The following is a 22,625-nucleotide window of genomic DNA, read 5'->3' as shown; positions in this document are numbered from 1 at the left end:
AGATTAGGAAAACAATTGAATCTATACTGAAAATCTTCACTTAGGCAAGATTCGAGGTATTAAAAAATTTGACCATTAAGGGATTAGGGATTAGTATTAGGGATTACTAATCCCATTAAGGGATTAGTATTAGTATTGGCAAAATAATGCAGCACCAGCCAAAAAAAAAAAAAAAATAATAATAATAAAATAAATAAATACTATTTATTCCAGCATATAACTTGACTTCTATTTTTGTTTTGAAAATCTGTAGTTTATATATCTCCAGTCTATCCATCTTCCCTTTTCACAGTCATTTTTGTATCTTGCAAAGTGGAGTTTTATATTACAGTAAAATCTGCATTAATGTCTACATTTAAATTGATTCATTAAATTAATTTGTTAAATTACTTTAATTCAATTCGGTTATTTCGGCAACTTTAAACGTTTACACTGTTACAAGTTTACATTGTTCTTACTGATATATGTGTAAATAATAAGAAAATAAATCTGAGAAATGGGAAGCTTTTATTATATAATTGAACTGTTCCCTGTTACTGCAAACTAGTTTTGCTTTAAACAATGCCTCAATGCTGAAGTGTGTCTGCTATAAGAAATTTACAACCTCGAAAGTTTAGAGAAGCGGAAAAGAAAACCTGAAAACACAGACATGATGACTTCAATGAATTGTTTTCATCTGATGAAGATGAACATATTTTGGGTTTATTTGTGTTTTAAAAGGTGAGAAACATTGTATGTTTGTGTAAAAATAGATACATAACAAATTTTAAATATATTTGTGTTAATTCATCTCTTTTGAATCCTAAGCATGTGCTTTAATTCAAGTTTCGGATTTTATATTTATTGTATAAGTCAACCTAAACATTTTTGATGATATTTTAGTATTTCAAAGGAAACTTGCAGGCTGAATATATGTAAAAAATGAAATGAAATTAAATATTTAAATATATAAAATTTAGTCACCAAGATCACAACCTCTCATTTCATTTATATCCATTTATTTATATGATTATTAGCATTAGCATTATTAGGGCATATGATGCAAGAAAGCAAGCTTATACAGCACCAGTCGGAAAGAAAAAAAAAAAAAAAACCCTACCCATTTCACCCATGCATTCGCTCCAACAGTTTCTTCAATTCTTCCTTCAATTTATTTAAGCTATCAACTTCCACAATGATAGATGAAAGGTTGCTTCAGCAATCAAACACCTGCTGGGTAAACACAAATTTCTGCATATCCATTCTAGAACCGTCTTTCCTCAGTTTGAATTTATGCATCCTCAGGTGTGTAATCTGAGCAGGAGTAAAAATCTCATCAGCACCAAGCTTGCTCAAACCATTCAAGGACTTATACACCTTAATCTAATCACCTTGAATGTGCCTAGAATCAGACACTGCAATTTTCAGAACTTAAGCTTTTCTTTGAAAGAGCAACCCTTTGTTACCCTAACCAATCTCATTGCCATTTTCTCTGTACTCGTTCCAGCAGCTCTACATCCTTCCTGAAACGAGGCCTAAAGACCTGGACACAGCACTCAAGGTGTGGGTTAACCATTGCCTTATACAAAGGGATTATTTCAAAGAAATAATCAACTCCTTATCCCTGCTAGCAAAATTCCTATGTATATTTCACAAGACCCATGAGCTGCTCTGGCAGCCTACCTGCACTGAACAGTATAATTGACTGCACAATTATCCCCATATCTTTTTCATTCTCTACCTACCTGAGTGTAGTACTGCACAGTTGGTAAGTTGCTCTGCGTTACTGCTACCCATACGCAGTACTTTGCATTTGTCAATGTTAAACTTCAGTTGCCACCTTTCAGCCTATCTGCCTAATTTATCTAGATCCTGTTTCAGTAGTGTACTGTCATTAACAACCTTTCCAACCTTTGTATCATCTACAAACTTGGACATTAAGCCTGTTAAACCTTCATCAATATCATTGAGAAGTATAGAAACAACGATATCCCAACACCGAACCCTGGGGGACTCCGCTTATAACAATAGTCCATGAAGAGCAGTGTCCACTGATTACCACGCTCTGTCTTCTCCAACTCAGCCATCCTTTTATCTATAGCAGCAACTTTCCCTTAATGCCATACTGCTTCAATTTGTACAGCAGTCTTCCATATGCAACAGTATCAAAAGCTTTTGTGAAATCAAAGTTTATGATATAAAAATTATTCTTTGCATCCAGTTCCTTTGTGACTACATCATAGTATCCGACCAAATTGATCAGACAAGACTTCCCCTTAACAAACCCATTCTATATCTGAACTATAAATGCAGTCTTGTTTAGATGAAACTGCAATGCTTCTTTAATTAGTGACTCCATTATTTTCTCCGAACAGAAGTTAAACTAAAAGGTCTATAATATACGTAAGTTAGTTATAATCCAGTTTAATACAAATATATACTAACAAAATCAGTATATATTTGTATTAAACTGGATTATAACTAACTTACATATATTATAAACTATGGACCCCAGTACTCCAGGCCCATTCGTTACTAAAAGGTCTGTAATTGCTCGTGTCACCCTTTGATTTACTTTGTTGTTGTTGTCATTTGGTTTTTAGGAGCATTAGCAACTAAGGCCATATTGCTCCGGGGATATGCGGTGGTCATGCCCTGACCTTTCTGCATTCTCCGTATTTGGTGGTCATGGGCTCGAACCCTGGTCTAATCAAGAAGCGGGTGCTACGCACTGCTGCTCCAGCCCAACTGGCTACGGAGGTGCCGATTTACTTTGTGAATTGGGAATACATTTCCACTTCTCCAGTCTGTGGGGACCCTCCCTGAATCCAAGAATGCTCTCATAATTATAGCTAAGGGTTTGCTTACATCCTTTGCTGCCTACTTTAATAAAACTGGATAAATCCATCCATCCCAGGTGCCTTTCTTATGTTAAACTTCAACAATTTCTCTTTCACTTTGCTCTAATTTATTACAAAATTATTCAGCCACTTGTTGGTGTTTGATAACCTTCTGGCCTCCACTTCCCTACAGAATTCCTCATGTGTGAATGTAGATGCAAAATACGTATTCAGTTTGTCAGCTATCTGAGCAGGATCATCAGCAGTCAAACCTTCGATATCAAGTGGACCAATCTGATTCATCCTCTTCCTTCTAGAGTTTGCATAATTAAAGAAGTTTTTGCTGTTTTTCTTTGCATCCATTGCCAAAGATTTCTCATAATCCGACTCAGCTTGCCTAACCTCATTGTTTCTTGGTTCAGACTAGCTTATATCTACCAAAAACCCTTCCTTTTACCCCTGATGGTAGTTGCATTTCTAAGTAAATCCCACACCAATACACTGTGATCACTGTCACCTAGTGATTCTTTTAACTGCATAATCTTAATGCATGAATAATCACTGCTGATAATCAGATCAAGAGTATAACTCCCTCTGGTTGCCTCTCAGACATGTTGCTACAGAAAACAATCATTCAATATCCACAATTGTCTTGATAGTGTGCGAGTAACCAACCCACAATTCCAGTCAATATCTGGGAAGTTAAAATCCCCATTATAAGACATTCTGATTTACTGGTCCACTCTATTTCTCTGTACAGCTGTTTGTTGTACTCATCAGTGTCATTAGGCCTATATCATACTTCTCTCATTTCTGCTTTCCCAGTGCTTATGTCTCACCAAACTGACTCAACATCGCAATGTCCATCGATGTCAACTGGATGCACTTAGCTTTTATATGTTTCTTAACTAACAGCATAATCCCTCCTCCCTTCCTGTCCTGTTTATACTTTCTGTACACATTTTACTCCCTAAATTCCAGTTCTGCATTCCTTATATCTGTGTGACACCACGTCTGATATCCTCTCAACAATATCTGTCTTTGATGTCTTGACCAGCACTTCAAATTTATCAAATTTTGGTATGAGGGATTCATCCAATCCCTTTTAAATTTATATAAACAAGCAAGCAAAGGCAGATTATAAGAAACTTTTGGTGAAGGATCCAAAGAAAAACAGCAGACTTCTTTATTTATGTAAATCAATATCAAATGGATCAATTTGATAAATCAAATTGGTCCATTTGATATTGATCGCTTCACTGTTGATGATTCTGCCTAAGCTGCTGACAAACTGAATGAGTACTTTGCATCTACATTCACACATGAGGAATTTCTGAGGGAAAGGGATGCCAAAAGTATATTAGATTCTAACAGAGAGCTAAATGATTTTGTAATAACTGAGAGGAAAGTGGAACAGGAATTGTAAACTAAAAATGAATAAGGCATCTGCTGTGGATAGGATCTATCAAGTTATATTGAGGGAGACAGCAAAGGAAGTATGCAAAGCCTAGTCATAATTATGAGAGCATCCTTGGATTCATGGGAGGTCCCCATGGACTGGAAATGTGCAAATGTATCTGCAATTCGCAAGAGAGGGATCAAAGGGTGACACGAGTAATTACAGACATGTTAGTTTAACTTCTGTTCCAGGTTAAATAATGGAGTCACTGGTTAAATTAAAGCACACTCATCTAGAGAAGACTGCAGTTATAGTTTAGACACATCATGAGTTTGTTAAAGGGAAATCTTGTCTGACCAATCTGATTGGATACTACAATGTGGTTACAAAGGAACTGGATGCAAAAAATAATTCTGATATCATATACTTCAATTTCAGGAAAGTGTTTGATACTTCTGATGTATCAAAAGCTTTTGAAAGCGTTGGATACATCTATGTTGGAAATAAAAGTCTGCTGCACAAATTGGAGCAGTGTGGCATTAAGGTAAGTTGCTGATAAGGATAAAGGAATGGTTGAGTGGGAGAAGACAGAATGCAGTAATCAATGGACACTGCCATTCATGAACTAATGTTATTATTGAAGTCTCCCAAGGTTCTGTGTTGAGCCCATTGTTGTTTTCTCTATCTATTAAAGATATTGATAAAGGCACATCAGGCTTAATGTCCAAGATGATTTGCAGATGATTCAAATGTTGACAGGGTGGTTAATGACAGTATGCCACTGCAAGAAAATCTAGAAAAGTTAGGGAAATGGGCTCAGAAATGGCAATTGAAGTTCAATATTGACAAATGCAAAGTATATGGGTAGTGGTAACCTCCACATTAATATATCAACTGTGCAGTACTACACTCATGATAGTGAAAAATGAAGAAGACTTGGCGATAATTGTACAGTCAGATATGAAATTCTCTGAGCAATGCAGACAGGTGGCCAGGACAGCTGATGTGGTTTTGTCAATGATATAAATGAAATTTACTAGCAGAGATAAGGAGATTATCTGGTGAAGGTAAAGAAAGCCTGCACGAGAAGCATGCAAAAGTTCGATGAAATTTACCGGTAAAAGTACTTTGCCGTAACGGCAGTTAAATTTCATCGAACTTTTGCATGCTTCTCGTGCATTAGCCGATTATCCAATTGTATAAGGCAACGGTCAGACCACATCTTGATTTATGCATTCATGTCTGGAGGCCTCATTTTAGGAAGGATGTAGAGCTGCTGGAAAGAAGGGCATCAAGATTGGTGAGGGGGAACAAAGGGAAGATCTTACCAAGATAGTCTTCAATTCTGAAAGTTGCAGCATCTGGAGACAAGGCACCTAGCGAGGTGATCTGATTGAGATATGTAGACTTTGAATGGATTGAGCAAGCTCAGTGTTGATGAGATTCTTTCTTTTGCTCAGACTTTACACATGAGGGGGGGGCACAAATTCAAACTGAGGAAGGATGGTTGCAGAATTGATGTGCAGAAGTTTGCTTTTAAAGAGTGGGTGGTTGATCGAAAGTTTGTTTGTTTGTTATTTGGTTTTTAGGAGCATTAGCAACTAAGGCCATATTGCTCCGGGATATGCGGTGGTCATTCCCTGACCTTTCCGCATCCTCTGTATTTGGTGGTGACGGGCTCGAACCCTGGTCTAATCAAGAAGCGTGTGCTACGCACTACTGCTCCTTCCCACCTGGCTACGGAGGCGCCCGTTGATTGAAAGAACAAAGTTCCATCTGTTGTTGTGGAAGCTGACAGCTTAAAGGAATTCAAAGAGGAACTAGACAAACTATTGGAAGTAATGAATATGTGAAATGAATTTTTTATTTTTTTTTGGCTGATGCTGTTATAAGTTTGCTTTCTTGCATCATTTACCACTACTAATGCTAATGCTTATGCTAAATTTCCAACCTCCATAATAACAGGTGGGAGTTTATTCCAACAGTTGATCATCCTTTGATTAAAGGAAAACTTTTGGATATCTAGTCTACAATTATTCTCTTTAAATTTATTTCTTCATAACTTCACAAGGGATGGCATATGGGCAGTGGCACAAAAAATGGATGGGTGGTAAAGTATATTACAATTTGATTCAGGCAAGCAAAAAGTTCTATATTAGTTTTGTTTCCAAGAAGAATAAAATCTTTCTTCTTCTGATGAATAAGTCTCCATAACGTGAACCTGAAATATTCATAATTTCCCTTGATTTTTGCAAGAATGACTAGAAGCTGTAGCAAAGGACCAGAAATCTCAACTGTTTAATAGTTGAACTTGGTTCAACTATTAAAAGTTTTAGTAACTAGAAGAGGAAGCTGTGTTTTCTGAGGAAAGCCACTTTGGATATGCTTCACTGTTTTAGTGGTTAATGGCACGATGCAAAGCGGGTCACACCTCACACTCACCATGAGGGTTCAAGTGAGATGCTTCCAGAGAGCTCAAAAGAGAAGTGTAGTCCCAAAAGTCCATGGGTGGTGGGGGTTATATTTTTGACCCTGTCTGGGTCACAATTCATCCTGATTCAGAAAAATTTGATGATAGCATGTAGTCTCTACTGGGCGAATTGTGCTGCAAAGGAAACCTAGAATGGATTGGGGCGTGCTGCAGTGTCCTAATTTCAAGAAATTGCAGAATTGAAAACAACTTGAGTTCTATATAATGGAGATGATATATACAAAAGGGGGTCAGCACAATTGAATTATGGGGAATTTTCATGCATGCATAACAAGCCATCAGTAGATTCATTCCATTTAAGAAGTGCCACATAAGGAATGTCACAAGATAGATGTAAAGGGATTTCACAGAGCTCTCCTAGTGAACCTGTATTTTGAAAGGAGAGTATAGACTATAAAACTGACAGCCCGATCATCAAACTTCAAACCAGTAGCATATCTGGGATGCTATTCACAGATCCCCCTGCCCCTTCACAGGAACAATGGAAAACTAGATAGGACCTTCAAATGGAATGGTATGATAAACCCAGTATAATCAAGTAACATAGCTGGAAAAGCTGAATAAGTAATTTTTAATTGATCTTCTTCGTATAAAGTTCTTTTTGGACTATTGTTATTATATAACATTATATAACATATAATGACACAAGGGTTGTCAAGGCTAAACTGTCTTTATCTAATGATTAGCATTGGTAGAGGCATATGATGCAAGAAAGCAAGCTTATATAGCATCAGCCAAAAAAAAAAAAAAAAAAAAACCCCTTCTCATTTCACCCATCCATTCCCTTCAAATGTTTATTAGTTCTGCCTTGAACTTATTTAAGTTGCTGACCTCCACTGCAACAGATGGACGTTTGTTCCAACTATCAACCACCCTCTGGCTAAAGGCGAATTTCTGCACATCTATTCTACAATTGCCTTTCATCAATTTGAATTTACGCCCCCTCAGGTGAGTAATCTGAGCATGAGGAAGAATGCTGAATCCATTCAAAGACTTATACATTTCAATTAGTTCACCTCGCAGGTGGCTAGTCTCCAGAAGCTACAATTTGCAGAACTTAATCTTTTCTTGGTAACACCAACCCTTTGTTCCGCTCACCAATCTCGTTGTCATTCGCTGTACTCATTCCAGCAGCTCTACATCTTTCCTAAAATGAGGCCTCCAGACCTGCACACAGTACTCAAGGTGTGGCCTAACCATTGCCTTATACACAGGGACAATCACCCCCTTATCCCTGTTACCAACACTCCTGTATATCATTGACAAGACACCATGAGTAGCAAATGATCTGCTACTCTTGCAGTTCATCTGCACTGCTCAGAAAACTTCATATCTGACTGCACAATTACCTCCAGGTCCTTTTCATTCTCTACCACTGTCAGTGTAGTACAGAAATATAACTACGGAGTTCTGAAGATACACCAGATCAATGGGCAGCGTGTCAGGGCAGTGGTTGACTAGGTGCACCACAAAGCCGATGAAGAAAATGCCGACATCATCCTTATCCAGGAGCCCTATACACACACACACACACACAAAGCAGATCAGGGGATTCCCAATGAGTTATAAAATTATCCAGAGTGATGAAGATACCCCATGGGCAGCACTGGTAGTGAGGAATCTTGAAATAGCGGCAACAAAATTACCACAGCTCTGTACACCCTGGGCCGCCTGTGCCCATATAATCAGCTCAATTGGGAGCTTCTATGCAATTTCATTGTACTGCAGATCTGGTGTGGAAATCGACTTTGCTATCACATATCTCCAATCCGTCCAGACAACCCTAGCAGGACAAAGAATAATTGTAGGAGCAGATGTAAACTGCCGCTCCCCTGTTTGGCACAGTGCCACACTGGACCACCACGGAACCAGAAATGGACAAAGGCTGGACGAATTCCTGGCAAATTCAATCCTCACAGTCAAAAACCAACCCTTTAACCTGCCAACATTCTGCAATACCTTGTGGGAAGCCACGATTGATATCACCCTGACCACAAGGAATTTTGAAGCCCGCGTGACCGATTGGACAGTGCAAAATGCCTGGACCACATCGGACCACTGTACAATAACCTACCAAATCAGAAGATCAATGACAAAAATAACTACAAACAGATTCGCAATCCAAAAGGCAGACTGGGAACTCTTCAGAGTACAACTGACCAGCAAGGCACAAAAAACACTGGAGGAACTGGCCAGACAGGCGGTGGACAGTGAGATTAAAAACCCAGATACACTCCAAGAGAAAATCACCAGTATCATAACTGATGCAGCAGAGAAAGCGATGAAGAGGAAAACCCCTCAGTCGGGGACATGCCCTGGTGGACTCCAGAATTGCAAAGATTGAGAAAACAGGTCCAGACAAAACGGAAGGAATTCCAAAGAGCACGGAGTACACGGCCACCAACAGAGGTAGCAGTACTACGGCAACAATACAAAGAGGTGCGAAACACCTATACAGAAAAAATTAAAAAGAACAAGCGAGCCTCTTGGGAAAACCTCGTCTCCAAGACAGGGAACGAGAACCCCTGGGGTGTAGTGTATAAAATCACCACAAACAAGCTCCCCAGGGGAGAAGCATCCACTGTAACGAGGATGCCCAATGGAAGCCTGACTAAAACGTGGGAGGAATCGATTACCAATATCCTTAGTGCTATCATCCATGAACCACCAGATATCCTTAATGAACAACAAAAGGTAATATGCCAGGCAAACCAAACGTATAGAACCCAAGAAATAGAACCGCCCTTCACAGTCGATGAATTACAGGGTGCGGCCTTGCAAATGCGCAACAGGAAATGTCCCGGCCCGGATCTCATAGAACCATAGATGGTCAAAAAAGCCGTGGAATATATACTGAACCTGATACTTAATCTCCTCAACCGATGCCTGGAAACTGGGAAATTCCCAACAAGTTGGAAGACTGCACACCTAAAACTTATCTTAAAAAACCCAACAAAACCTCCGGACCAACCAGCCTCATATCACCCCATAGCCCTACTCTCTACTCTAAGCAAACTCTATGAAAAGCTGCTCCACAAAAGGATCATGAACCATTACAAAACCACCAACCTGGAATCACCCAGGCAATATGGATTCAAACCGGGCTTCTCGACCATTGAAGCAGTCCAAAACCTCATAACCAAGGCAACCCAAAATAACAAGAAGTATTTTCTGGTAACAGCAGTGGATTTTGCTGGGGCCTTCGACACCGTCTGGTGGCCCAGCGTCCTTGGCAGACTCCAGAAAGCAGCACTCCCAGAAAACTTGTATAACAGTGTCCAGGCATATCTGTCGGATAGGAAAATTGAGGTCATCACAACTTTCCGAAGAGTTGTTAAAAGCGTCCGAAGGGGCTGCCCACAGGGATCTGTGCTGGGGCCACTAATGTGGAACATGGTTTTTAATGACTTCTTGGCTCTGGACCTGGGAAATGTGGCCAGTCAGGCCTTTGCTGATGATCTCATTTTAATGGTGGAAACGGACTCCAGAACGGGACTTGAAACACAGGCAAACCAAGCACTACAAACCTTACAGAATTGGGCAAAAACACATATGTTAATGATTTCACCAACCAAGAGAAACTCAGTATTACTAAAAGGCTCTCTAAATATCAGACGACCACCGCAAATAAAGATAGCAGGATCCCCCATTAAACTAGAAAAGCAAATAAAGTATCTAGGTATTATCCTGGATGGAAACCTGTCCTTTACACCTCACCTCACCTACTTGAGAGAGAAACTAAGGAATTATGCAGCACTTAGCATTAGCATTAGCATTAGTAGAGGCATATGATGCAAGAAAGCAAGCTTATTCAGCATCAGCCAAAAAAAAAAAAAAAACACACACCACTCCCATTTCACCCCTCCGTTCGTTCGAAATACCTGTCCAGTTGAGCTTTAAATTTGTTTAGGCTATCAACTTCAACAACAAGTGATGGAAGTCGGTTCCACCAACCAACCACCCGCTGGCCAAAGGCAAATTTCCGCACATCTATCCGACATCCGTCCTTCCTCAATTTGAATTTATGCCCTCTGAGGTGATTATTCTGAGCAAGATGAAGAATCCCATTGGCATTGAGCATGCTCAAACCATTCAAAGCCTTATACACCTCTATCAGATCACCTCGCCGGTGCCTAGTCTCCAGACTCTGTAATTTCCAAAACTTAAGCCTTTCTTCGTAAGAGCAACCCTTTGTTCCATTCACTAATCTTGTTGCCCTTCTCTGTACCCGTTCCAGCAGCTCTACATCCTTCTTGAAATGAGGCCTCCAGACCTGTATACAGTACTCAAGATGTGGCCTAACCATTGCCTTATACAAGGGAATAATCACCTCCTTATCCCTGCTAGAAAAATTCCTGTATATCATTGACAAGACACCATGAGCTACTCTTGCAGCCCGTCTGCACTGCTCAGAGAACTTCATATCTGCCTGCACAATTACCCCCAGGTCCTTTTCATTCTTCACCACTGTCAGTGTAGTACCGCAGAGTTGATACGTTGCTCTGGGGTTACTGTTTCCCATATGTAGTACTTTACATTTGTCAATGTTAAACTTCATTTGCCACCTCTCAGCCCATCTGTTCAACCTTTCCAGATCCTGTTGCAGCAGCATAGCGTCAGTAGTGTCCTTAACAACCCTGCCAACCTTTGTATCATCTGCAAACTTGGACATTAAACTTTATATCCCATCATCAATATCATTCATAAACACCGAAAACAACAACGGACCCAACACTGAACCCTGAGGAACTCCACTAATAACATTAGTCCACGTTGAGCAGTGTCCATTGATTACCACTCTCTGTCTTCTGCCACTCAACCATCCCCTTATCCATAGCAGCAATTTGCCTCCAATGCCACACTGCTCCAATTTGTGCAGCAGTCTTCCATGTGCAACAGTATCAAAAGCCTTACTAAGATCCAAATATATAATATCAAAGTTATTCCCTGCATCCAGTTCTTTTGTGACTACATCATAGTATCCAATCAAATTGGTCAGGCAAGACCTGCCCTTAACAAAACCATGCTGCGTCTGAGCTATAACTGAATTCTTGTCTAGATGATCCTGCAGTGCTTCTTTAACCAGTGCCTCCATTAATTTACCTGGAACAGAAGTTAAACTAACAGGTCTATAATTACTTGTGTCAGCCTTTGATCCTCCTTTGTGAATTGGGGTTACATTTGCACATCTCCAGTCTATGGGTATCTCCCCTGAGTCCAAAGAAGCTCTCATAATTATGGCTAGGGGTTTGCTTACTTCCTTTCCTTACTTTGCTTACTTCCACTTGTAGCAAGAGTATCTCACAGGGACTGGGGACTCAACAGGAAGACCCTGTCCCTGTATTATAAAATAATATTCATCCCAGCGATCACCTACAGATCGCCAATCTGGTTCAGGAAGGCCGGAACCGTGGTCAACAGAAGACGGCTGGACACTATCCAAAGAAACATACTTCTAACTATAACTAGGGCATGCAAAACGGTGAGCACCCACACCCTGAAGGTCCTGGCAGGAGCTCTTCCGCTGGACCAAGGTGACTAGATGTGGACTCATGTATTTACTGTCCAAGGATATACCTGCCTCCATCGATGACTTTACCTTGGACGAAAACAACAGCCGGACGGCAGAGAAACAATGAATAGTGGCTCACATGTTGAAGATTTGGCAGCACAGATGGGAGCAAGGGTCAAGTTACAAAAAGCTTCATACCGATAGTCGCAAAAATGTACCCAAAAGCCCCCTCATGGTTCTATCCTGGGCTAAATACAACCATCCTCCTGACGGGCCACGGCCCATTTAAAGCAAAACTGAACGCACTCGGAATAATAGAAGAGTCCACATGCACCTGTGGAGAACCTGAAACCTGGCAACATATATGCACGACTGTGAATGCTACGAAGAATACAGAAGTAGACTTATAATTGAGATTCAATACTTGCCGAAAAATCAAGAGTACATCTACTGGATTCAGAAGATGAATACAAAGCCCTCAGCCGATTTGCACTTGACGTCTTCAATAGACGACGAACAGAAATAGCCATCCACAACAAATAGATGACCACAAATAATAAATAAAGGCAAACTGATAAAACATCAACACAGAGGAAAGGATAGCAAAATACTAAGGACAAACGGCATAATATGCAGCAGAATAAATGAAACAGCATCGACCTAGGAACCAATGGGAGTGGCTCCAGCCAGGATGTCGTCGCTCCCAGGATGAACCTAACACCTAGAAAAGGACCAAGCACCACCAACAAGTCATCATCAGACTGCAATTGCTGGAGGGCACTGCAAATTGCCACTATGGCGAACTGGGCAGGGCTCCCTTGCCCAGCCCATTTTCTCTCCCTATCCCTGGTGGGGGTGGGGGAAGGTCTTTCTGAACCCCTCCCCACCCCACCACCCCCTCTTTTCCCTCTGGTGGGGCAAGGGCATGCCCCACTGATATACCCGGGGGTCGCCTTCCCTATTGACCCCATATTTCTGTCTTTTTCCCTCCAGCCTTCTGTCTCTCCCCCCTACTCTACCTATATCGCCAGCGAAAAGTGAATGTCCCACAAAACGTAAAATTTTAAATGCCAAACTCGACACACTTGCAACCTCTTTCGGCCTAATTATATTCAAGCGTTTATCCCTCTCCCCTCCCCCTTTTTTTTTATATATATAGGTCCTAGCCACTGAAATCTCAGGAAATTAGGTGGCAGGACCTGCCAGAGTACTTATCTAAAAATACTGGTGTACCTGGTCTGCCTCCATGGGGCCAAGTGTGGGCAACGTTGGGCCTCAGTAGGGGTCCAGCGGCTAAACGGCCAGATGACCAACAGAACACAACACTACACATGTACAATATCCATACACTTTTAAATCTCTGGCCTTCCCAGTGAACTGGTACACCCACAATGAAAGCAACGCGGAGATGGGGGAAACCCCTGGTGCCGTTAGACACTAAATACACTTTACACTCTGTCAGTGTAGTACCACACAGTTGATACATTACTCAAGGGTTACTGCTTCCCATATGCAGTACTTGACATTTTTCAATGTTAAATTTCAGTTGCCACCTCTCCTCCCATCTGTTCAACTTTTTCAGATCCTTTTGCAGTAGCGTACTATCATTACTGTCATTAACAACCCTTCCAACCTACGTATCATCTGCAAACTTGGACATTAACCCTGATATACATTCATCAATATCATTGATAAATACCGAAAACAACAATGGGTCCAACACCGAACCCTGGGGACACCACTAATAACATTAGTCCATGAAGAGCAGTGTCCATTGATAACCACTCTCGATGTCTTCTCTCACTCAACCATCGTATTATCCATTGTAGCAACTTGCCCTTAATGCCATACTGTTCCAATTTGTACAGTAGTCTTCAATGTGGCACAGTATCAAAAGCTTTCCTAAAATTCAAGTTCCTTTTGATTGGATGACCACATCGTAGTATCAATCAAATTTTTCAGACAAGACTACCCTTAACAAACCCATGCTGTGTCTCAACTATAACTGCAGCCTTGTCTAGAAGACTCTGCATTGCTTCCTTAACCAGTGACTCCATTATTTTCCCTGGAACAGAATGTTAGACTATCAGGTCTGTAATTAGCCATGTCACCCTTTGTAAATTGGAGACACATTTGGACATCTCCAGTCCATTGGGACCTCAATGAGTCCAAGTAAGCTTTCATAATTATGGCTAAGAGTCTGCTTACTTCCTTTGTTGCCTCCTTTAAGATAACTGGATAGATCCCATCTACCCTTGGCGCCTCCGTAGCCAGGTGGGAAGGAGCAGCAGTGCGTAGCACACGCTTCTTGATTAGACCGGGGTTCGAGCCCGTCACCACCAAATACGGAAGATGCGGAGAGGTCAGGGAATGACCAACGCATATCCCGGAGCAATATGGCCTTAGTTGCTAATGCTCCTAAAACACCAAATAACAACAACCATCTACCCTAGGTGCCTTCCTTATGTTTAACTTTAACAGTTTCTTCTCCACTTTGCTCTATTTATTACAAAATCACTTAGATCCCTGTTAGAGTTTCTGGCATTCCCCTCCTTGAATAACTCCCCATGTGTGAATGTAGATGCAAAATACTCATTCAGTTTATCCGCTACCTGAGCATGATCATCAATAGTCACACCATCTATGTTAAGTGGACTAATCTGATTCATCTCTTTCATTCTAGAGTTTACATAAATAAAGAATACTTTGCTGTTTTTCTTTGCATCCTTTGCCAAAGATTTCTTGTAATCTGCCTTCACTTGCCTAACCTTTGTGATTTGATTACAGACTAGGTTATATTTGCCATAGGCTTCTGTGTCACCTGATAATTTATGCATCCCATGCATTTCTCTTTTCTGCCACGAGCCTCATTAATTCATCTGACATCTGTTGAACAGTATTTCTTAGTTGGTATGAAAAGTCTAGTAGCCTCCAAGATTATGTCCCTCAAGGCTTCCCATGTAGAATTCACCATTGGTAACATCATCAGTTGATCACACTGATAGAAAAAACTGTCTGAGACCACAGTAGTCAGCTTTACGAAAGCAACAGCCCTTCCCTTTACTCTTGATGGTTGTTACATCTTTAAGTAAATCACACATCAGTACACTGTGTTCACTGCCACCTAGTGGTTTCTTTATTTGTAGATTCTTAACACATGAAGAATCACTGCTGATAATCAGATCTACGGTATTACTCCCTCTGGTTACCTCTCGAACACATTACTGTAGAAAACAGTCATCTAATAAGCCCACAAAAGTCTTGCTAGTGTTTGAGTGACCAAACAAGAAGTTCCAGTCAATATCTGGAAAGTTAAAATCCCCCATTATAAGACGTTCTGATTTACTGTCCCACTCTATTTCTCTGCACAACTGCTCATTATACTCATCAGATTCATTAGGCCTCACACCTACTCTCATTTTCTCTTTCCCAGTGCTTATGTCACACCACACTGACTCAACATTGCATTGTACACCAATGTCAATTGGATACACATCCTTAGATTTTATGTGATTTTTAACTAACAGCATAACCCATCCTCCCTTCCTGTCCTGTCTATCCTTTCTGTACACATTTACTCCCCAAATTCCAATTCTGCACTGCTTATATCCGTGTGGCACCACGTCTCTGATATCCTAACAATATCAAATTTATTTACTATACTCTTAGCTTTGGTGTACATGCACGTATACATATACCTATTCTTACTCTTAGTCTCGTAATACAACCCTAACACAACCCATGTATTTACCAGTTTCATGATGACTCACAGCAGCCCTTGAAATCCCCAGTATCTCATTTTGCAGGCTACTGATCATTCCAATAGAAGCAGTGCAAGAATCATTTTTCCATCCTCCTGTGGTTACCATTAATCAATTAGTCTCTGAATCCTCCCAAAGCTAGCAGTTTTCAGACCCATATAACACTGCTGCAATAGTATCAGCAAATATTCTTGCACCCTTTCTATTTAAGTCTATCCCATCCCTGTAGAAACAATCTCTCCTGTTAACAATTATGAATTAGGATTAGGAAGAAAGAGAAAATCTCATAATTAATCATCATATGATATGGTATATTCCAATTTAATTCAGGCAGGGCTGCCACAAGTGAGCAGGCGAGGTAAGCGTCGCTTACGGCAGCAGTTTAAGAGGGTCCCAAAATTTTTTTGATATTGTTTTCTGATTGCTTAACGCTTATCAGTATTCAACATTTAAAGTGGCAAATTTTATTTTGCTTACTGGCGACATATTGGAACACAGTGCTACTGGATTCAGGTAAACAAAAACGTTCTATATTAGCATTGTCTCCAATAAGAAGAAAATCCTTCTTCTGATGAATAAGAGCCTCCATAGTGAGCCTGAAATATTCAGCATTTCCCTTAATTTTTACAAATGCTAAAGTTTTATTTGGCAGACACCTGTAAGTGCTTTCTTTAACCAGTGAAAATTTCTAATACTACCTGAGAAAATGATGCAAGAAATTATGCTAATACAATATCAGCCAAAAAAAACTATTTATTTTGACTAAGCCCCCTCCCAATAGTCTGTCTAGTTTTTCCTTGAATTTATTCAAACTGTCCACTTCACAACAACAGTGGAAGCTTGTTCCAGCAATCAACCACCCATTGGCTGAAGAAAACTAAGCACATGTATTCTGAATTCGTTCTTCAATTTCAATTTATATCCTCTTATGTGCATAGTCTGAGCAACAGGAAGAATCCTATCAGCATTGACTTTGCTGAAGCCATCCAAAGCCTTAAACAACTCAAATAGATCACCTCGCAGGTACCTAGTCTTCAGGTGCTGCAATTTCCAGAACTAAAGCCTTTGTAGCAAAGAGCATCCATTTGTTTCCCACATCAGTCTCGTTGCTCTTCTCCATACATATTCAAGCAGTGTTAGATCTTTCCTGTAAGATGTAGAGCTGCTGGAATAAGATGTAGAGCTGCTGGTCAGGCCATATGCAAGATATGGCCTGACCATTGCCTTATACTTACTAGCAAAGTTTCTGTATATCATTGACAAAACCCCACGAGCTGTCCTGGCAGTCTATCTGCACTGCTCAAAGAACTTCATATCTGACCGCAATTAATACTAATTTTGTCCATTTCATTTTTCACTACCCTGAGTGGTACTACATATATTATTTATTAATTATTATTATATTTATTTTTTTTTTTTATGACAACCCCAAGCATGGGAGGTATTAGAACCTATACTACTTAGTACCATGCAAGGGTTGAAGGTTGAGAAGATGAAAGAAGATACCTGTTGAAATTAGACTTGAATTTCTATAGATTTTAATTTTCAGGAAATATGTAAAAGGGAGGTTGTTCCAGAAAATGGAAGCTGAATGAATAAATAAGGAAGAAGAAAATTAGTTCTGTGAGTTTTAAGTTGGATGTTGGCTGGTTGAGGCACATGAAAAGGCATGCAACACAAAGAGAATGTGTATGAGACAGAGAGTGGAGCCCTCTGTTAGAATAATTCACTAATTAACCTAACTGTGCCCTTTTGAATGTAATCACAGCGTACTAATGCAGAAATTATTTAATGACAAAACTACTATCAAGGGTAAAGGGAATGACTTTTACTTTTGTAACAGTGACTACAGAGGTCTCAGACAGTTTTTAAATTGAGTGAAGTGGGACCAACTGATGATGATGATACCAACAGCAAATTCTAAATGGCAAGCATTCAGGGAAGTAATCAAAGAAGCTACTAGACTTTTCATACTACAAAAGAAATACTGTTTAAGGCTTAGACCTAAATGGATGTCAGCTGAACTATTCAGACACATGGTAGAGAACAAAAGTGCATAGGATGCATAAAAATTATCAGTTGATATAAAAGCATATGGTAGATATCAATTAGTCTGTAATCAAGTCACAAAGGTGGATAAACAAGTTAAGACAGATTATGGAAAGTCTTTGGCAAAGAATGCAAAGAAAAGAAACAAAGACTTCTATGCTTATATTAACAATAGAAGGAAGGGGTTGAATCACATTGGGCCACTTGATATCTATGTGTTAACTGCTGATGATCCTACAAAGGTTGCAGAAAAACTGAATAGGTATTTTGCATCTACATTCACACGAGCAATTCTTTAGTGAAGGGGATGCGAGAAGTTCATCAAACTCTAATGAAGGACTAAATGACTTTGTGATAACTGAAAGGAAAGTGTAGGAAAAACTATTGAAGTTGGACATAAAAAGGGCACCTGTGGCAAATGGAATCTATCCAATTATATTAAGGGAAGCAACAAAAGAGGTAACCAAACCCTTAGCATAATTAGAGAGCATCCTTGGATTCAGGGGAGGTTCCTATGGACTGGAGATGTGTAAATACATCTCCAATTCATAAAGAGGATGAAAAGGTGACATGAGTAATGCAGGACAATTTGGACAGGCATGCAATTATATTGCAATTACAGTATGGGTCTGTCAAGGGGCAGTCTTGTCTAACCAATCTCATTGGTTACCATGATGCAGTGACCAAGGAACTAGATGCAAAAATAATTTTGATATCATATACTTAGATTTCAGGAAGGCTTTGATGCTGTTGTTACCATGATGAGTGACCAAGGAACTAGATGCAAAAAATAATTTTGATATCATATACTTAGATTTCAGGAAGGCTCTGATGCTGTTGGACATAAAAGACTCCTGTACAAACTGGAACAATGTGACATTATGGGCAAGTTACTGCTATGGATAAAGGGGTGGCTGAGTGGAAGAAGACAGAGAGTGGTTATCAATGGGCAGTACTCTTAGTAGACTAATGTTATTAGTGGAGTACTCTAGGGTTCAGTGCTGGTCCCATTGTTGTTTTCAATATTTATCAATGATACTAACGAAGGTATATCAAGTTTAATGTTTAAGTTTGAATATGATAAAAAGGTCGGCAGGGGGGTTAATGACAGTCATCAGGTGAGTTATTGGAATAAGATCTACAAAAATTGGGATGATGGGCTGAGAAATGGTAGTTGAAGTTTAACATTGATAAATGCAAGGTACTGCACATGGGTAGCAGTAACCCCAGAATAACTTATCAACTACACTCAGGGTAGTGGAGAATGAAAAAGCCTGGGGGTAATGATGCAATCAGACATGAAATTCTCCAAGCAGTGCAGACATGATGCTAAGACAGTTCATGGGATTTTGTCAATGACAAATGGAAACTTTGTTAGCAGGGATAAGGAAGTGATTATCCCTTTCTATAAGGCCACATCTTGAGAGGTCTGAGGGTCTCACTTTAGTAAGGATTTAGATCTGCTGGAGATCTAAATCCTTACTAAAGGATTTAGAAGGGCAACCAGATTGGTGAAACGGTGCTTTTACCTAGAAATGCTTCAGTTCTGCAACCTGTCGCATCCCAAGACTAGACACCAATGGGGGAGATCTGATTGAGCTGTTTAAAGTCTTGAATGGATTGAGTAAGATGAATGTTAATTGCATTGTTCCACTTTTGAGACTACATACATGAGGGGACATAAATTCAAGTTGCAGGATAGATGTGCAGAAGATTACCTTCAGCCAGTGGATTTTTGATTGTTTGAACAGGCTTCCATTTGTTGTTGTGGAAGTGGATATGTTGAAAAATTCAAGGGAGAACTAGACAAATTCTTGGAGGATACAGATGAGTGAACTGTGTTTATTTTTTTGCTGATGCTATATAAGCTTGCTTTCTTGTGTCATTCACCATTCCTACTACTACTATTACTGCACTAAGTCATCTTAGAAGTATTACTCTGTAAAGGATTAAATATGCAAACTGATTTTCACTCACTAACAATCATATCTCTTCAAAGTCCATGAGATCCTATTTGTTTTACATTATCTTTGGACTCAATGGGACAGTAGTTGGCTTTTATAGTGCTTTCCTGCACGAATAATACACTATGTGAAATCTTTTATTTACACATCTTGGTTTAGATTGTTGCATTATATACCTAAACCTATGTGGTCACCTGGTTAAAGATTCTGTGCTGCTCAGTAAAGCACTTTTCACAGATGAAGCAAGTCTTCTTCTGTGTGCAACTGCACATCTGAACATCACAAACTCTGCACATGCTGTATGGAATAAAAAAAGACTGATCAAAAGAGAATGTATGGGCAGTACTGTATTACCCATACACAACTTTCTGTTCCTTAATCCAAAGGTTTCCATGATTTTATCATTCAGCAAGACAAAGTGCTTCAACTTATATGTCCTTAAGCTTTGTTTTATAACTGGGCACCAGGGAAATGGAATGGTAGAGGAGGTCCAACTACATTCACACCTAACACTATTTTTTCCTGTATAATTATGTCAAAGAAAAATTGCATGTGGTCTCTTTGCAGTCACTCTGAATATTTTATCTAATACTGCAGTTCAAGATATAGTGAAAGAACAATTAATGCTAGCTTTGTAAAACAATTTATAGAATGCTTTATATCTCTAAAAGATGAGAGAGATTTTAATTGTATGTTACACAGGGTGCATGAGTCAATACAAACACTTACCATTTAAATCAAGGAATATTACAGGTATATGTTTTTCCATGCCTGGAGGAGGATCCCTATATGAAAAGGAAATATGATTAATGTATTTGGTTTCATAAATATACAACAACTTTCCATCGTAAGTGAAATAAAAAAGAAGTTATCATGTGGTAGACACAATTAATGCATCTGCTACATTAAATTAGCTACTTTCTATATAGAAACATATAAGGCAAAAAGCTACACAAACCTCCCAAGAAGTTAGAATTATGTAATACTTTATTAGTAGTTAAATGTTAAATATCAATAGGATATTTATTCATGGAATTTAATAACATCTGTATCTTATGTCCTATAAACCAGACTTAAATGAGAAGCAATTTATTGCTTTAATTCATATTAAATGAATTAAAGTAATATTTTTAATAAAATATTAAATGTGGTTGATTGGTTATTCATTTAGTGTTTGGTGCCTTGGCAGTTTAGGACAAAATGCACCAAGTCATAATAAACAACAGCTTTAAATATATTTAGTGATCTATAAAAAGGAATTATATATCACAAAATATAAATGGACTAATAGAGATATGTGTACATAAATTAACCAGATTAAAAGTTAAAAATATTATATATATTATATCTCTGTCATCTAAAATTTGGCTGAGAATAAATTGTTTGGCCAGACTATGAGAAGCTGTAAAACATAAAGACCGTATATTTCTAAAAGTAGGACATTCTATAAAAATATGATGACTGGTTAAAATGATATCGTAGTTCTCAAAACATATGTGGATCACCACCACCCTAGTAGAAAAGAATGTGTAAGATGACTATGTGCTATGTGGAGCCAAGCAAGAACAAATTTATCTCTTTGGAACCTGCACAGACTGCCACAGATTGATTAAAGGCTTAATCTAGGTTAGTTAGTTTGTAGCCAGTTCATGCCAAAAATCTTGCTACTGGGTATAGAGTTTGTAGCCAGTTGTATTGTATTAGTTAAATGTAGTATGAATATAAGAGAATGATATAGTTATTCAAAGGGAGTTCTGATTTTGTAGCAGCAATATTGGAAAATCAGCAGAAGATGATGTCAAATTCCGATTCAGAGAGAGAGAGAGAATAAAGAATGTGTTGAACCCAGGAGAGGATTGGATGAGGATTATACCACATTGTTAATAAAGCCTGTAACATGCTTAATGAATCAATATAATAATATATCACTAGTAATGGCTATCTTTGATGTGATAAAGGCTAGTTCTGTTGCAGCAATTCTACTGTGTATACAAGGTGTTTTTAAATTATTCACCTGATTATGAAGCTTGATTACATTTTATTGTAAAATTTAACAGATATTGTAAAATGGTTTGCTGCACTTAATAAAACAACTCAAAGAATTTCTTATCACACAACTGCATTTTAGTAAACCTCCACATGGGAATCTTTGGTAGCAGGTAGAATGTCAGGACAGTAGCCGATTTCATTCCAAATATTTTGAAACATCTCTTGAGAAATGGAAGTCACTGCCTGTTCAAATCTTTTAACTCTGCAAGTTGTTAACTGTTTTTTTGCATACACCTTATCCTTTTACATAGCCCCATACAAAGAACTCCATAGGTGTGATATCCAAAGAATGAGACCATCTCGGCTGATCCGCTGGTTAGGAAATTTTTATTGAGGAAATCGCACACGTCAGCCCCAGTATGGTGGTGTCCCATCTTGTTGACTTAACATGTAAATATCTTCCAGATGAGGTGCAGCATACAATTTGAGCATATCTAAGTTAATTTGCAGAGTTCAGGGTGTTTTTGTGGAAGGAAGAAAAATGCCCAATCACCTGGTTGTGGGACCAATGCACCCGTTTACCTTGGGATATCACACTTGCATTCACGAACTGAGTGGGGAATTTCATTCTGTTAACCTTA

At 39.1% G+C, this 22,625-nt stretch overlaps 1 protein-coding gene across 1 annotated transcript in view; it reads right to left on the bottom strand.

Moving 5' to 3' along the window:
• The window catches only part of Khc-73 (Kinesin heavy chain 73), a 959,680-nt gene that overhangs the window by 267,119 nt on the left and 669,936 nt on the right, over positions 1-22,625 (bottom strand). The window contains exon 27 of the mRNA XM_090386270.1: positions 20,725-20,780. Coding sequence (XP_090242396.1) covers positions 20,725-20,780 — 56 coding nt within the window. The remainder of the gene's footprint in view (positions 1-20,724; positions 20,781-22,625) is intronic.

This window comes from Mastigoproctus giganteus, chromosome 12 (genome assembly GCF_048544385.1).
Source record: "Mastigoproctus giganteus isolate SK-2022 chromosome 12, ASM4854438v1, whole genome shotgun sequence".
Classification (NCBI taxonomy): Eukaryota; Metazoa; Arthropoda; class Arachnida; order Uropygi; family Thelyphonidae; genus Mastigoproctus; species Mastigoproctus giganteus.
The sequence above is the reverse complement of the archived record's forward strand: the minus strand, read 5'-3'. Positions and strand labels throughout refer to the sequence as shown.